The sequence below is a fragment of the Zonotrichia leucophrys genome, chromosome 29 (assembly GCF_028769735.1).
Source record: "Zonotrichia leucophrys gambelii isolate GWCS_2022_RI chromosome 29, RI_Zleu_2.0, whole genome shotgun sequence".
Taxonomy (NCBI): Eukaryota; Metazoa; Chordata; class Aves; order Passeriformes; family Passerellidae; genus Zonotrichia; species Zonotrichia leucophrys.
In genome coordinates this window covers 2,685,638-2,701,615 of record NC_088198.1, presented here as the reverse complement: position 1 = coordinate 2,701,615, position 15,978 = coordinate 2,685,638, and the positions used below count along the sequence as shown (strand labels likewise).

The window sequence follows — 15,978 nt, the reverse complement described above, 5'->3', positions numbered from 1 at the left end:
ATGACTCCAAACCCCAAATCCTCCCTCAATTCCCATTCCAGAACCCAAACCATTCCCTGCAGGACTCCAAACCCCAAATCCTCCCTGAATTCCCATTGCAGACCCCAAACCATTCCCTGCAGGACTCCAGACCCCAAACATCCTTTCCATGACTCCAGACCCCAAATCCTCCCTCAATTCCCATTGCAGACCCCAAACCATTCCCTGTGTGACTCCAGACCCCAAACATCCTTTCCATGACTCCAAACCCCAAATCCTCCCTCAATTCCCATTCCAGAACCCAAACCCAGCTGGGATTCATTCCCTGCAGGACTCCAGACCCCAAACTTCATTTCCATGACTCCAAACCCCAAATCCTCCCTCAGTTCCCATTGCAGACCCCAAACCCCAACCCAAACCCAAACCATTCCTTTCCAAACATCCTTTCTGTGACTCCAGACCCCAAATCCTCCCTGAATTCCCATTGCAGACCCCAAACCCTGCTGGGAATAGAACCCCAACATCCTTTCCATGATTCCAGACCCCAAATCCTCCCTGAATTCCCATTCCAGAACCCAAACCCCAACCCAAACCCAAACCATTCCCTGCATGACTCCAGACCCCAAATCCTCCCTCAATTCCCATTGCAGAACCCAAACCCTGCTGGGAATAGAACCCCAACATCCTTTCCGTGACTCCAAACCCCAAATGCTCCCTGAATTCCCATTCCAGAACCCAAATCCAGCTGGGAATCATTCCCTGTGTGACTCCAGACCCCAAACATCCTTTCTGTGACTCCAAACCCCAAATCCTCCCTCAGTTCCCATTGCAGACCCCAAACCCCAACCCAAACCCAAAGCATTCCTTTCCAAACATCCTTTCCATGATTCCAGACCCCAAATCCTCCCTCAATTCCCATTGCAGACCCCAAACCCTGCTGGGAATAGAACCCCAACATCCTTTCTGTGACTCCAAACCCCAAATCGTCCCTGAATTCCCATTGCAGACCCCAAACCCTGCTGGGAATCATTCCCTGCAAGACTCCAAACCCCAAACATCCTTTCCATGATTCCAAACCCCAAATCATCCCTGCATTCCCATTCCAGAACCCAAACCCAAACCCAAACCATTCCCTGCAGGACTCTGAACCCCAAATCCTCCCTCAATTCCCATTGCAGACCCCAAACCATTCCCTGTGTGACTCCAGACCCCAAACATCCTTTCCATGATCCCAAATCCTCCCTGAATTCCCATTCCAGAACCCAAACCCAAACCCAAACCATTCCCTGCAGGACTCTGAACCCCAAATCCTCCCTGAATTCCCATTCCAGAACCCAAACCCTGCTGGGAATAGAACCCCAACATCCTTTCCATGACTCCAGACCCCAAATCCTCCCTCAATTCCCATTGCAGACCCCAAACCCCTCCGGGAGCCCCGGCCCCGCCGGGCCAGGATCCAGCTCCGGAAGGGCCCCCTGGACAGGAGGAAGGCCCTGGAGCCCGTTCCTGCCCCCGTTGCTGGCGGGGATGAGGATGAGGAGTTCCTGAAGGGCCCCTCGCTGGCCCTGCTGGCCCCGGCCGCGCTCCCGGAGCAGCCGGACGCCCTCACGGCCTCGCCGGAGCTGAAGGAGAGCAAAGCCTGGAAAAGTCTGGAATTCCTGTCCCACCCCTCGGGCTGTCCCTGCTCCTTCTGCCGTGACCCTGCCCTGGTGGCCCTGGGGCTGCGCTGGCTCCTGGCACAGGCCAGGACGTGGTTGGTGGCCGGGGAGGTGGCACCGGGGCTGGCGCTGGTCAGGAGGGTGCTGCCGCGGTGTGCCAGCGCTGGCACCCGCCTGGCACGGGAGCTGTGGGGCGTGGGGCTTGGGGACACGGGCAGGGACAGGGACAGGAGTGTGCCAGACCCCTCTGGGGATGGGGACATGGTCAGGGATGGAGACAGGAATGTGTCAGACCCCTCTGGGAATGGGGACACCATCAGGGACAGGGACAGGAGTGTGTCAGACCCCTCTGGCAATGGGGACATCATCAGGAATGGGGACAGGAATGTGTCAGACCCCTCTGGCAATGGGGACATCAGGGACAGGAGTGTGTCAGACCCCTCTGGGAATGGGGACACCTTCAGGGATAAGGGAATTCCTGAGAATGGGGACAGAAATCAGCAGGACCCCTCCAGGAATAAAAACCCCTCTGGGAATGGGGACATCATCAAGGACAGGGACATCCTTGGGGACAGGAGTGGGCAGGACCTCTCCAGGAATGGGGACACCATTGGGGACAGGGACCTGTGGGATCCCTCCAGGGACAGAGACCCCTCTGGGGATGGGGACACCATCAGGGATGGGGACACCATCAGGAATGGGGACCTTCCTGGGGTTGGGGACACCATCGAGGTTGGGGACACCATCAGGAATGGGGACACCATCAGGGATGGGGACCCCCTTGGGGACAGAGACCCCTCTGGGAATGGGGGCACCACCAGGAATGGGGACACCATCAGGGATGGGGACCCTCCTGGGGATGGGGACACCATCAGGAATGGGGACACCATTGGGGACAGGGACCCCCTTGGGGACAGCACCCCGGGCCCCCTGGCTGAGCTGGTGGCCGCTGGCTACTCCGTGCTGGCCCTGCAGAGCCTGACCAGTCCCTCCCAGTGCCCCCCAGTTTGGGACGAGGAGCTGGAGCGGGGTCTGACCCTTTTGGGGTCCCTCAGCCCCCCCGTGGCCGGCCTGGGCGTGGCCGTGGCCACTCTGCTGCTGGCCAAAGCCGTGGCCACCCTCGGCCGCGTGGCCGCCGCCCTCGGTCACTCCATGGACGATGTCCTGGCCCAGGCCTGGACCCCCCGTCCCCCACCCACCCCCAACCCCACAAAACCCCAAAAAACCCCCAAAGCTCCCCCCAAAACCGGACCCCAAAAAGCCAAACCCCCCAAAACCAAGGCGGGGAAGACCCCAAAAGTGAAGCCCTCCAAATTTGGGGACGTTTTCACCCTCGGAGACTCAGACCCCGAGGTTCCCCCCATTGTCCTGAGACCAGGGGGGCCCTGCACCCCCCACCCCAAATTGGGGGTGCCCCCAAAGGTGCTGCTGGGGGGGCCCGGGACCCCCTTCACCATCTTCAGCGAGGAGCCCTCCCCGCCCGGGGGCCGCTCCCGAATCCGCGGGGCCCCCAAAATCCCAGCCAGGGTCAAGTCCCGCATCCGGGTGAGTCTGGGCAAGGGGGGAATTCGGGGAGAAAGGTTTGGGAAGGGAAATTTGGGGGGCAAAGCATTGGGTGGAAATCGGAAGGAAGGAAATTTGGGGAGGAAATCAGGAGTAGGGAAAATTTGGGAAGGGAAATTTGGGGGAAAAGTTTGGGAAGGGAAATTTGAGGGGAAAAATTTGGGAAGGGAAATTTGGGGGGAAAAGTTTGGGAAGGGAAATTTGGGGGGAAAAGCATTGGGTGGAAATCAGAAGGGAGGAAATTTGGGGAGGAAATCAGGAGGAGGGAAAAGTTTGGGAAGGGAAATTTGGGGGAAAAGTTTGGGAAGGGAAAATTTGAGGGGAAAAGTTTGGGAAGGGAAATTTGGGAAGGGAAATTTGAGGGGCAAAGCAATGGGTGGAAATCGGAAGGAAGGAAATTTTGGGAGGAAACCAGGAGGAGGGAAAATTTGGGAAGGGAAATTTGGGGGGAAAAGTTTGGGAAGGGAAATTCGGGGGGAAAAATTCGGGGGGAAAAGTTTGGGAAGGGAAATTCGGGGGGAAAAGTTTGGGAAGGGAAATTTGGGGGGGTAAAGCATTGGGTGGAAATCAGAAGGGAGGAAATCAGGAGGAGGGAAAATTTGGGAAGGGAAATTTGGGGGAAAAATCGGGAGAGGGAAAATTTGGGAAGGGAAATTTGGGAAGGGAAATTTGAGGGGTAAAGCATTGGGTGGAAATCAGAAGGAAGGAAATCAGGAGGAGGGAAAAGTTTGGGAAGGGAAATTTGGGGTGGAAAAGTTTGGGAAGGGAAATTTGGGGGGAAAAAGTTTGGGAAGGGAAATTTGAGGAGCAAAGCATTGGGTGGAAATCGGAAGGGAGGAAATTTGGGGGGGAAATAAGGAGGAGAGAAAGTTTGGGAAGGGAAATTTGGGGGGGAAAAGTTTGGGAAGGGAAATTGGGGGGGAAAAGTTTGGGGGAAAAGTTTGGGAAGGGAAATTTGGGGGGAAAAGTTTGGGAAGGGAAATTTGGGGGGAAAAAGTTTGGGAAGGGAAATTTGGGGGGAAAAGTTTGGGAAGGGAAATTCGGGGGGAAAAGTTTGGGAAGGGAAATTTGAGGGGCAAAGCATTGGGTGGAAATCGGAAGGAAGGAAATTTGGGGAGGAAATCAGGAGGAGGGAAAATTTGGGAAGGGAAATTCGGGGGGAAAAGTTTGGGAAGGGAAATTCGGGGGGAAAAATTTGGGGGGAAAAGTTTGGGAAGGGAAATTCGGGGGAAAAGTTTGGGAAGGGAAATTTGGGGGGGTAAAGCATTGGGTGGAAATCAGAAGGAGGAAATCAGGAGGAGGGAAAATTTGGGAAAGGAAATTTGGGGGAAAAATCGGGAGGAGGGAAAATTTGGGAAGGGAATTTTGGGGGGAAAAGTTTGGGAAGGGAAATTTGGGAAGGGAAATTTGAGGGGTAAAGCATTGGGTGGAAATCAGAAGGGAGGAAATCAGGAGGAGGGAAAATTTGGGAAGGGAAATTTGGGGGAAAAATCAGGAGGAGAGAAAGTTTGGGGAGGGAAATTTGGGGGGAAAAGTTGGGAAGGGAAATTCAGGAGTGAAAAGTTTGGGAAGGGAAATTTTGGGGAGCGAAAAGTTTGGGAAGGGAAATTCAGGGGGAAAAGTTTGGGAAGGGAAATTTGGGGGGAAAAGTGGGAAGGGAAATTCGGGGGGAAAAGTTTGGGAAGGGAAATTTGAGGAGCAAAGCATTGGGTGGAAATCGGAAGGAAGGAAATTTGGGGAGGAAATCAGGAGGAGGGAAAATTTGGGAAGGGAAATTTGGGATGGAAATTTGGGGGGGAATTGGGAGGAGGGAAAATTTGGGAAGGGAAATTTGGGGGGGGAAATGATTGGGAGGAAAAGTTTGGGAAGGGAAATTTGGGATGGAAATTTTGGGGGGGAAAGGTTTGGGATGGGAAATTTGGGGGGAAATCAGGAGAAGGGAAAGTTTGGGAAAGGAAATTTGGGGAGGGAAATTTGGGATGGAAATTTGGGGAGAAAGGTTTGGGAAGGGAAATTTGGGATGGAAATTGGGGGAAATCGGGAGGAGGGAAATTTTTGGGAAGGGAAATTTGGGGTTGGGAAATGATTGGGAGGAAAAGTTTGGGAAGGGAAATTTGGGATGGAAATTTTGGGGGGGAAAGGTTTGGGATGGGAAATTTGGGGGAAATCAGGAGGAGGGAAAGTTTGGGAAGGGAAATTTGGGGGGAAATCAGGAGGAGGGAAAGTTTGGGAAGGGAAATTTGGGATGGGAAAATTGAGAGGAGGCAAAGTTTGAGAAGGGAAATTTGGGGAGGGATGGGGGAATTTGGGATGGGAAAATTTGGGGGGAAAAGTTTGGGAAGGGAAATTCGGGGGGAAAAATCAGGAGGAGAGAAAGTTTGGGGAGGGAAAATTTTGGGAGGAAATTATTGGGGGGAAAGGTTTGGGAAGAGAAATTTGGGATGGGAATCATGAGGAGATCAAGTTTGGGAAGGGAAATCTGGGATGGAAAAGTTTTGGGGGACTGAAAATTTTTGGGGTGGAAGGAGAAGGTTTAGGGGAAAGGTTGGGAAAAGTTTGGGAAGGGAAAAGGATTTTGGAAGGGAAAACTTTGGGGGAGAGGAGAAGTTTTGGGGGGAAAAGGAAAATAAAATGGGGAAAAATTTTGGGGGGTAGAAAAAGTTTGTGAGGGAACATTTTGGAGAGGAAATTTTGGGAAATGAAGGAAAATTTTAGTGGGGAAAATTTGGTGGGGTTGGGGGGGGAACTTCATGTGGAAAACTTTGGAAGTCGAGGAAAAATTTTGGGATATTTGTGCTGAACCCCTTTGTCCCCGTCCCTTTTTCAGGTGACATTCAGTGACAGCGACCCCGAGGAGCCCCAAAATCCCCCAGATCCCCCCAAAACCACCCAGAAAAGTTCCTGTGCCAAGAGGAGGATTCAGCCCCAAAAATCCCCCAGGAATTCTCCAGGAATTGGGGCTCGGACCCGGCGGGGGCGGCCCCGAAAGGAGCTGGGGACCCCCAAAAAGAGGGAAAAAAGGGGAATTAAGCACGAGGAAAATGTGGAAAAGAAGGAAAATGACATCCCCCAAACAGCTCTGGAAAAGAGGGAAAGGAGGGGAAACTCCAGAGGGGAAAATGTGGAAAAAACGGGAAATCCTAACATGGAAAATGTGGGAAAAACGGGAAATCCTAACATGGAAAATGTGGAAAAAATGGGAAATCCTAACAAAGAAAACGTGGGGAAAAGGGGAAATCCCAAAATGGAAAAAACAGGAGATCCCAAAATGGAAAATGTGGAAAAAATGGAAAATCCCACAATGGAAAATGTGGAAGAAGCAGGAAATCCTAACATGGAAAATCTGGAGAAAAGAGGGATCCCCAAAATGAGAAATGTGGAAAAAACAGGAAATCCCAAAATGGAAAATGTGGAAAAACCAGGAAATCCCAAAATGGAAAAGGTGGGGAAAAGGGGAGATCCCAAAATGGAAAAAACGAGACATCCCAAAATGGAAAATGCGGAAAAAATGGAAAATCCCAAAATGGAAAAAATGGAAAATCCCAAAATGGAAAATGCGGGAAAAAGGGGAAACTCCAAAATGGAAAATGTGGAAAAGAAGGAGAAGGGAAAACCCAAAAAACCTCTGGAGAAGAAGGAGAACAGGGGTCCCCGCCGGGCTGGGGGTCCCCGGGAGAAGAAGGAGAGGGGGAAGCCCCAAAGTGGAATTTTGGAGGAAAAGAGGAATTGGGAATTTTGTGGGATTGAGGAGCGGGACCCGCTGAGGGCCGTGGAGGAGGAGGAGGAAGAGGAGGAAGAGGAAGAAATGAGCTTCGAGCTCCCCCCGCTGCCCCCAGGTGGGTTTGGGGGATTTTGGGGGGGTTTCACCTCAGTGACCCCAAATTTGTCCTTTTTAACCCCAAAACTTCTCCATCTTTTCCAGGTGGGGCCAGCGCGGAAATGCCGGGAATTGGGGACAAGGGGGACCCCCCAAATCCAGAGGGACCCCAGCCCTGTGCCCGGCATGGTGAGCACCTGGAATTTGCAGGATTTGGGGAATTTTGGGGCGGTTTTGGGATTTTGGAGTTCAAAATCAAAAGTCAAGCTGGGTATGGCTTGGCCTTTCCAGTTTTCCTTCCTTTTCCAGGAATTCTCCTTCTTTTTCTCAGGAGTTTCCTCTCCTGAACTTTTCCCTTCCTCAAATTTTTCCTCTTCCCCCTCAAATTTCTCTTCCTTTCCCTAAATTTTCCTTTCTTCCCCAAAACTTTTCCTCCCAAACTTTTCCGAAACTTTGTCCCTCCTGTCCTGACCCCTCCTGTCCCCATTGACCACTGTCCCCTCTGTCCCCCCAAGTGACCCCTCACTGGACATTGTCCCCTCTGTCCCCATTGTCCCCACAGGTGTCCCCTCACTGACCACTGTCCCCATTGACCTCTGTCCCCTCTGTCCCCACTGACCACTGTCCCCACTGTCCCCACAGGTGTCCCCTCACTGGCCACTGTCCCCTCTGTCCTGCAGGTGCCCCCTCCCTGGACACTGTCCCCTCACTGGCCATTTGTCCCCACTGACCACTGTCCCCTCGGTGGCCGCTGTCCCTCACTGACCATTGTCCCCTCTGTCCCCATTGTCCCCACAGGTGCCCCCTCTCTGGACACTGTCACCATTGACCACTGTCCCCATTGTCCCCTCTGTCCCACAGGTGCCCCCTCACTGACCACTGTCCCCTCTCTGGTCGTTTGTCCCCTCTGTCCCCACTGACCATTGTCCCCATTGTCCCACAGGTGCTCCCTCTCCAGACACTGTCCCCACTGACCACTGTCCCCTCTGTCCCCCCAAGTGACCCCTCACTGACCACTGTCCCCTCTCTGGCCATTTGTCCCCACTGACCATTGTCCCCACAGGTGTCCCCTCTCCGGCCGCTGTCCCCTCACTGACCATTGTCCCCTCTGTCCCACAGGTGCCCTCTGTCCCCACTGACCACTGTCCCCATTGTCCCCACAGGTGTCCCCTCACTGACCACTGTCCCCTCTCTGGCTGTTTGTCCCCTTTGTCCCCATTGACCACTGTCCCCTCTGTCCCCTTTCTGACCATTGTCCCTATTGTCCCCACAGGTGTCCCCTCTCCGGCCACTGTCCCCATTGACCACTGTCCCCTCTGTCCCCTCACTGACCACTGTCCCCATTGTCCCCACAGGTGCCCCCTCGGTGGCCGCTGTCCCCACTGACCACTGTCCCCATTGTCCCCACAGGTGTCCCCTCACTGGCCACTGTCCCCTCACTGACCATTGTCCCCTCTGTCCCCCCAAGTGACCCCTCACTGGCCACTGTCCCCTCTGTCCCCTCTGATGTCCCCACTCACTGTCCCCCACTGTCCCCTCACTGACCATTGTCCCCTCTGTCCCCACAGGTGTCCCCTCGGTGGCCGCTGTCCCTCACTGACCATTGTCCCCTCTGTCCCCTCTGTCCCACAGGTGTCCCCTCACTGACCATTGTCCCCTCTGTCCCCTCAGGTGTCCCCTCACTCACTGACCATTGTCCCCTCTGTCCCACAGGTGCCCTCTGTCCCCACTGACCACTGTCCCCACTGTCCCTTCTGTCCCCACTGACCTCTGTCCCCTCTGTCCCCACAGGTGTCCCCTCACTGACCATTGTCCCCTCTGTCCCCACAGGTGTCCCCTCACTGACCATTGTCCCCTCTGTCCCCACAGGTGTCCCCTCACTGACCGCTGTCCGCTCGCTGCTGGCCGAGGCTCTGGCCTGGCTCGGCCGCTGTCCCCCCGGCTCTGTCTATGCCCGGCTGTGCCAGCTGCTGGCGCTGGCGCTGGGGGACAGGGACCCGCTGGGCACGGCGGGGCTGCTGGCCGAGTCCCTGGGTGTCACCCTGCGCCACCAGCTGCTGGCCATCGTCCACGCCCGGGCACGGTGGGTCACGGCTGGCACCTCCGCGTGGCGCCCTGTCCCTGTCCCTTCCCAGTGTCCCTGTCCAGTGTCCCCATCCCTGTCCCTGTCCCCATCCAGTGTCCCCATCCGGTGTCCCCATCCCTGTCCCTGTCCCTTCCCAGTGTCCCCATCCAGTGTCCTCATCCCAGTGTCCCCTTCCCAGTGTCCCCATCCCTGTCCTCTGTCCCCTTCACAGTGTCCCCATCCAGTGTCCCTGTCCCTGTCCCCTTCACAGTGTCCCCTTCCCATTGTCCCTGTCCCCTTCCCAGTGTCCCCATCCAGTGTCCCCATCCCTGGCCTCTGTCCCCTTCCCAGTGTCCCCATCCCTGTCCTTTGTCCCCATCCAGTGTCCCCTTCCAGTGCCCCGTGTCAATGTCCCTGTCCCCATTCCCATTGTCCCCACCCCAACGTCCCCATTGATGATTCCTCCATGGGGAAGGGGCTCATCCCATATCCCACATCCCAATAGGGAATGGGGCTTATCCCAGATCCCATATCCTACATCCCACATCCCATATCCCATATCCTTTATCCCATATCCACATCCCCCATCCCATATCTTTCATCCCATATCCCACATCCCCATCCCATATCCCATATCTTTATCCCATATCCCCATCCTGTATCCCATGTCCCACATCCCATATCCAGATCCCACACCCCCATCCCAGATCCATATCCCACATCCCATCTCCCATATTCCCATCCCACGTCCCATATCCTCATCTCCCATCCCTTATCTTTCATCCCATATCCTACATCCCCATCCCATATCCTATATCCCATATCCTATATCCCATATCCTATATCCCATATCTTTATCCCACATCCCCATCCCATATCCTACATCCCATATCCTATATCCCACATCCCCATCCCATATCCTATATCCCACATCCCCATCCCATATCCTACATCCCCATCCCATATCCTATATCCCATATCTTATATCCCACATCCCCATCCCATATCCTACATCCCACATCCTACATCCGCATCCCATATCCTATATCCCATATCCCCATCCCCATCCTATATCCCATGTCTCACATCCCATATCCAGATCCCACACCCCCATCCCAGATCCTTATCCCACATCCCATCCCAAATTCCACATCCCCATCCCAAATCCCCATCCTGGCCCCATCCCAAGGAATTTTGGGATGACCCCACAGGAAGAAGAGGAAAGCAGCAGCAGCAGCAGCAGCAGCCGGAGGGGACATCTCGGATCAGCTCCGGGGCCTCTCCCTGGATTCCCAGGATTCCCAAAATTCCCAGGATTCCCAGGATTCCCAGTCCCACCTGGCCGAGCTCGAGGAGCTTTTCCAGTTCAGCTCCGCGGGTTTGGGGCCGGCGCAGCGGGAGCGCTTCCGGGAGCAGCTCCAGAGGATTCCCAGCGGTCAGTGCTGGGATTCCGGGCTGGGAGACCCCAAATTCCCAGTTTGGGGGCTGGGAGACCCCAAATTCCCCATCCAGGGACTGGGAGACCCCAAATTCCCAGTTTGGGTATTGGGAAATCGCAAATTCCCAGTTTGGGTATTGGGAAATCGCAAAATCCCAGTTTGGGGATAAAATCCCAAATTCCCAGTTTGGGGGCTGGGAGACCCCAAATTCCCAGTTTGGGGACTGGGAAATCCCAAATTCCCAGTTTGGGGGCTGGGAGATCCCAAATTCCCAGTTTGGGGGCTGGGAGATCCCAAATTCCCAGTTTGGGGGCTGGGAGATCCCAAATTCCCAGTTTGGGGGCTGGGAAATCCCAAATTCCCCATCCAGTGACTGGGAGATCCCAAATTCCCAGTTTGGGGATAAAATCCCAAATTCCCAGTTTGGGTATTGGGAAATCCCAAAATCCCAGTGTCGGGATTGGGAAATCCCAAATTCCCAGTTTGGGGATAAAATCCCAAATTCCCTGTTTGGAAATTCCAGGCTGGGAAATCCCAAATTCCCAGTTTGGGGACTGGGAAATCCCAAATTCCCAGTTTGGGGATAAAATCCCAAATTCCCAGTTTGAGTATTTGGTGACCTTGAATGGGGTGGGAATGGTTGGAATTGAGGTCTGGGAATTTTTCCAGTTTTGGGGTTCCATGGGGTGGCATTGCAGGGTCAGTGCCACGTTTGGGGTGTCCCCTCAGGTGTCACCGTGTGCCAGCTGTCCCTGGGCAGTGCCACCCTCGGGGACACAGCGGTGGCCTGAGATGGGGTGGGAATGGTTGGAATTGAGGTCTGGGAATTTTTCCAGTTTTGGGGTTCCATGGGGTGGAATTGGGGGGGAATTCCTGAAGTGGGGGTGTCCCCTCAGGTGTCACCGTGTGCCCGCAGGTGTCACCGTGTGCCAGCTGTCCCTGGTCAGTGCCACCCCCGGTGCCCTCGGGGACACGCTGCTGCTGACGCGGCTGGAGCGCGGCCAGGAGCCCGTCAGCGTGCGCATCGCCACCGAGCGCTGCCAGGTACGGGGGAGCCTCATCCTCCTCATCATCATCTTCATCCTCGTCTTCATCCTCATCTTCTTCCTTATCCTCATCTTCATCCTTATCCTCATCGTCATCTTCTTCCTTATCCTCGTCTTCATCCTCATCCTCATCTTCATCTTTGTTCCCATCTTCATTCTCCTCCTCCTCTTCATCCTCCTCTTCATTCTCATCTTTGTCCTCATCTTCTTCCTTATCCTCATCTTCATCTTCATCCTCATCCTTATCTTCATCTTTGTTCCCATCTTCATTCTCCTCGTCCTCTTCATCCTCTTAATTCTCATCTTTGTCCTCATCTTCTTCCTCATCCTCATCTTCATCCTTATCTTCATCTTTGTTCTCATCTTCATCCTCATCCATGTCCTTACCCTCTTCCTTCTCCTCCAAATCCTCATCCTCATCCTCGTCTTCATCCTCATCTTCTTCCTTATCCTCGTCTTCATCCTCATCCTTATCTTCATCTTTGTTCCCATCTTCATTCTCATCCTCCTCCTCCTCTTCATTCTCATCTTTGTCTTTGTCCTCATCTTCATCCTCATCTTCTTCCTTATCCTTATCTTCATCCTCATCCTCATCTTCTTCTTCTTCCTTATCATCTTCATCTTCATCCTCATCCTCATCTTCATCTTTGTTCCCATCGTCATTCTCATCCTCCTCCTCCTCTTCATTCTCGTCTTTGTCCTCATCTTCTTCCTTATCCTTATCAAGGATTGGAATCCCAAACCACTCCTATCCCATTCCAGACCCCCCGAGCAGGAACCTGTGGGAATTTGAGCGGATCCAGCAGAATTTGGAGGGGTTACCCCAGATTCCAGGGATTGGGATCCCAAACCCCTCCTGATTCCAAGGATTGGGATCCCAAACCCCTCCTGATTTCAAGGATTGGGATCCCAAACCCCTCCTGATTTCAAGGATTGGGATCCCAAACCCCTCCCAAATTCCAGGGACTGGGATCCCAAACCCCTCCAGATTCCAAGGATTGGGATCCCAAACCCCTCCTGATTCCAAGGATTGGGATCCCAAACCCCTCCTGTCCCATTTCAGGCCCCCCTGAGTGGGATCCTGCGGGAATTTGAGCGGATCCAGTGGGAACAGTGGGGTCACCCCAAATTCCAGGGATTGGGATCCCAAACCCCTCCAGATTCCAAGGATTGGGATCCCAAACCCCTCCAGATTCCAAGGATTGGGATCCCAAACCCCTCCTGATTCCAAGGATTGGGATCCCAAACCCCTCGTGTCCCATTCCAGGCCCCCCTGAGCGGGAACCTGCAGGAATTTGAGTGGATCCAGCAGAATTTGGGGGGTCACCCCAAATTCCAGGGATTGGGATCCCAAATCCCTCCAGATTCCAAGGATTGGGATCCCAAACCCCTCCAGATTCCAAGGATTGGGATCCCAAACCCCTCCAGATTCCAAGGATTGGGATCCCAAACCCCTCCAGATTCCAAGGATTGGGATCCCAAACCTCTCCAGATTCCAAGGATTGGGATCCAAACCCTCCAGATTCCTGGGATTGGGATCCCAAACCCCCTGATTCCAGGGATTGGGATCCCAAACCCCTCCTCATCCAAGGACTGGGATTCCAAACCCCTCCCAAATTCCAGGAATTGGGATCCAAACCCCTCCTGTCCCATTCCAGACCCCCGAGCAGGATCCTGTGGGAATTTGAGCGGATCCAGCAGAATTTGGAGGGTTACCCCAAATTCCAGGGATTGGGATCCCAAACCCCTCCAGATTCCAAGGATTGGGATCCCAAACCCCTCGTGTCCCATTCCAGGCCCCCCTGAGCGGGATCCTGCGGGAATTCGAGCGGATCCAGCAGGAGCAGCGCGAGGCCAACGCCTGCACCGAGCGCCAGCAGTGGTGGGAGCGGCGATCCCGGCTGGACCTGCGCATGCAGGTGGGGAAAATCCCAAAAATCCGGGAAAAGAACCCAAAACCCACCTGGGATTCCCTGGAAAAAAACCCTGGGATTCCCTGGAAAAAAAACCCTGGGATTCAATGGGATTTTCCTAATTCCCTGTGGAATTTTCTCTGAGATCCTTGATGGGATTTTCCCTTGGATTCCCTGGAAAAATCCCCCTGAGATTCCTGTGGGATTTCCTTGATTCCCTGTAGGATTTTCCCTGAGATTCTTGATGGGATTTTCCCTGGGATTCCCTGGGATTTTCCTGATTCCCTGTGAGATTTTCCCTGAGATTCCTGATGGGATTTTCCCTGGAATCTTCCCTGGAAGATTCCCAAATCTTGCTAAAATTCCATGGGATTTTCCTGATTCCCTGTGGGATTTTCCTGATTCCCTGTGGGATTTTCCCTGGGATTTCCTAGAAATCCCCCTGAGATTCCTGTGGGATTTCCTTGATTCCCTGTGGGATTTTCCCTGAGATCCCCGATGGGATTTTCCCTGGGATTCCCTGGAAAATACCCTGAGATTCCTGTGGGATTTTCCCTGAGATTCCTGTGGGATTTTCCCTGGGATTCCTGCTGGGATTCCCTTTGGGATTTTTGCTGGGATTCCCGAGGGATTTCCCGGATTTTTGGGCTCGGGATCCCGTTCCCATTCCGTGTTTTTCCGCAGAGCCTGATCCAGAGCCTGGACTCGGAGGTTTTGGGGTGCTGGCGGGGGCTGCTGCTGCCCCGGGATCCTGAGAATTCCCCCTTGGATGAGCAGGAATTGTCCCGACTGCTCCAGGAGCTCCAGGAATGCGGCTGGGAGCGCCCCGAGCCCGCCCTGCTCCGGGTACGGGGCTGGGGTTTGGGATTTGGGGTTTAGAATTTGGGTTTTGGGGTTTAGAATTTGGGATTTGGGGTTGGGAATTTGGGGTTTGGGAATTTGGTCTGCCCTGAGCTCGCCCTGCTCCGGGTACGGGGCTGGGGTTTGGGGATTTGGGAGTTGGGGTTTGGGATTCAGGAGTTGGGGTTTAGAATTTGGGAGCTGGGATTTGGCTTTGGGGTTGGGATTTGGGGATTTGGAGCTGAGATTTGGGGTTGGGATTTGGGGTACTGATCCCTGGATTTCAGGAGAATGATCCCAGCGTTTTGGGTGTTCTGATGCCTGGATTTGGAATGCTGATCCTGGGATTTGAGGGGGTGATCCCAGAGATTTGGGGGTTTTCCCCCTGGAATTTAGGGTGTTAACCCCACATTTTGTGTTCTGCCCCACATTTTGCGTTGCTGATCCCAGATTTTGGGGTTTTGCCCCTGGAATTCAGGAATTCCCTGTGGAGCTGTCTCTCCATCCCCAGATGCTGCTGGCAGTGCTGTCCACAGCCCTGTGTCCAGTGGGTTTCTGATCCCACATTTTGGGGTGCCGATCCCTGGATTTGGAGTGCTGATCCCAGATTTTGGGGTTCTGATCCCAGATTTTGGGATTTTGCCCCTGGAATTTGGGAATTCCCCTGGAATTGTCCCTCTGTGTCCCCAGGTGCTGCTGGCAGTTCTGTCCCCAGCCGATGCCCGCACTGTGGCCGCTGCCCTGTGCCCGGCCCAGGGTTCTCCCAGATTTTGGGGTTCTTATCATGGATTTTGGGGTTCTGATCCCACATTTTGGGGTTCTGATCCCACATTTTGGGGTTCTGATCCCATTTTTGGGATTTCCCCGTGTAACTGTCCCTGTCCCTCCCCAGGTGTTGCTCTCAGTGCTGTCCCCGGCCGATGCCCGCGCTCTGGCCGCTGCCCTGTGCCCGGGGGGGTTCTGATCCCACATTTTGGGGTTCTGATCCCACATTTTGGGGTTCTGATCCCACATTTTGGGAATTGTCCCTGTCCCTCCCCAGGTGTTGCTCTCAGTGCTGTCCCCGGCCGATGCCCGCTCTCTGGCCGCTGCCCTGTGCCCGGCCCAGGGTTCTCCCAGATTGTGGGGTTCTTATCGTGGGTTTTGGGGTTCTGATCCCATTTTTGGGATTTCCCCGTGTAACTGTCCCTGTCCCTCCCCAGGTGCTGCTGTCCGTGCTGTCCCCGGCCGATGCCCGCGCTGTGGCCGCTGCCCTGTGCCCGGCCCGGCCGCTGCGGGCGCGGCTGCTCCTGGACGAGGCCCTGGAGCGGCGCCGGGAGAGCGCCGGGGGCAGCGCGGGGTCCCTGGTGCTGCTGCTGGACAGGGTGAGAGCCCGGCCTTCATCCCCCCCTTCCTCATCAGCATCCTCCTCCTCCTCCTTTTACACACTTCCTCTTCCTTTTCTTCCTCTTCCTTTTCTTCCTCTTCCTTTTCTTCCTCTTCCTTTTCTTCCTCTTCCTTTTCTTCCTCTTCCTTTTCTTCCTCTTCCTTTTCTTCCTCTTCCTTTTCTTCCTCTTCCTTTTCTTCCTCTTCCTTTTCTTCCTCTTCCTTTTCTTCCTCTTCCTTTTCTTCCTCTTCCTTTTCTTCCTCTTCCTTTCCTTCCTCTTCTTCTTCTCTTC

General features: G+C 54.2%; 1 protein-coding gene across 1 annotated transcript in view; it reads left to right on the top strand.

The window, feature by feature from the left end:
- Positions 1 to 15,978, top strand: part of ESPL1 (extra spindle pole bodies like 1, separase) — a 51,061-nt gene that overhangs the window by 27,254 nt on the left and 7,829 nt on the right. Inside the window, exons 19-27 of the mRNA XM_064734665.1 lie at positions 1,393 to 3,182; positions 6,028 to 7,036; positions 7,123 to 7,206; positions 8,887 to 9,100; positions 10,294 to 10,517; positions 11,438 to 11,565; positions 13,364 to 13,486; positions 14,165 to 14,326; positions 15,523 to 15,684. Of these exons, the coding sequence (XP_064590735.1) occupies positions 1,393 to 3,182; positions 6,028 to 7,036; positions 7,123 to 7,206; positions 8,887 to 9,100; positions 10,294 to 10,517; positions 11,438 to 11,565; positions 13,364 to 13,486; positions 14,165 to 14,326; positions 15,523 to 15,684 (3,896 nt within the window). The remainder of the gene's footprint in view (positions 1 to 1,392; positions 3,183 to 6,027; positions 7,037 to 7,122; positions 7,207 to 8,886; positions 9,101 to 10,293; positions 10,518 to 11,437; positions 11,566 to 13,363; positions 13,487 to 14,164; positions 14,327 to 15,522; positions 15,685 to 15,978) is intronic.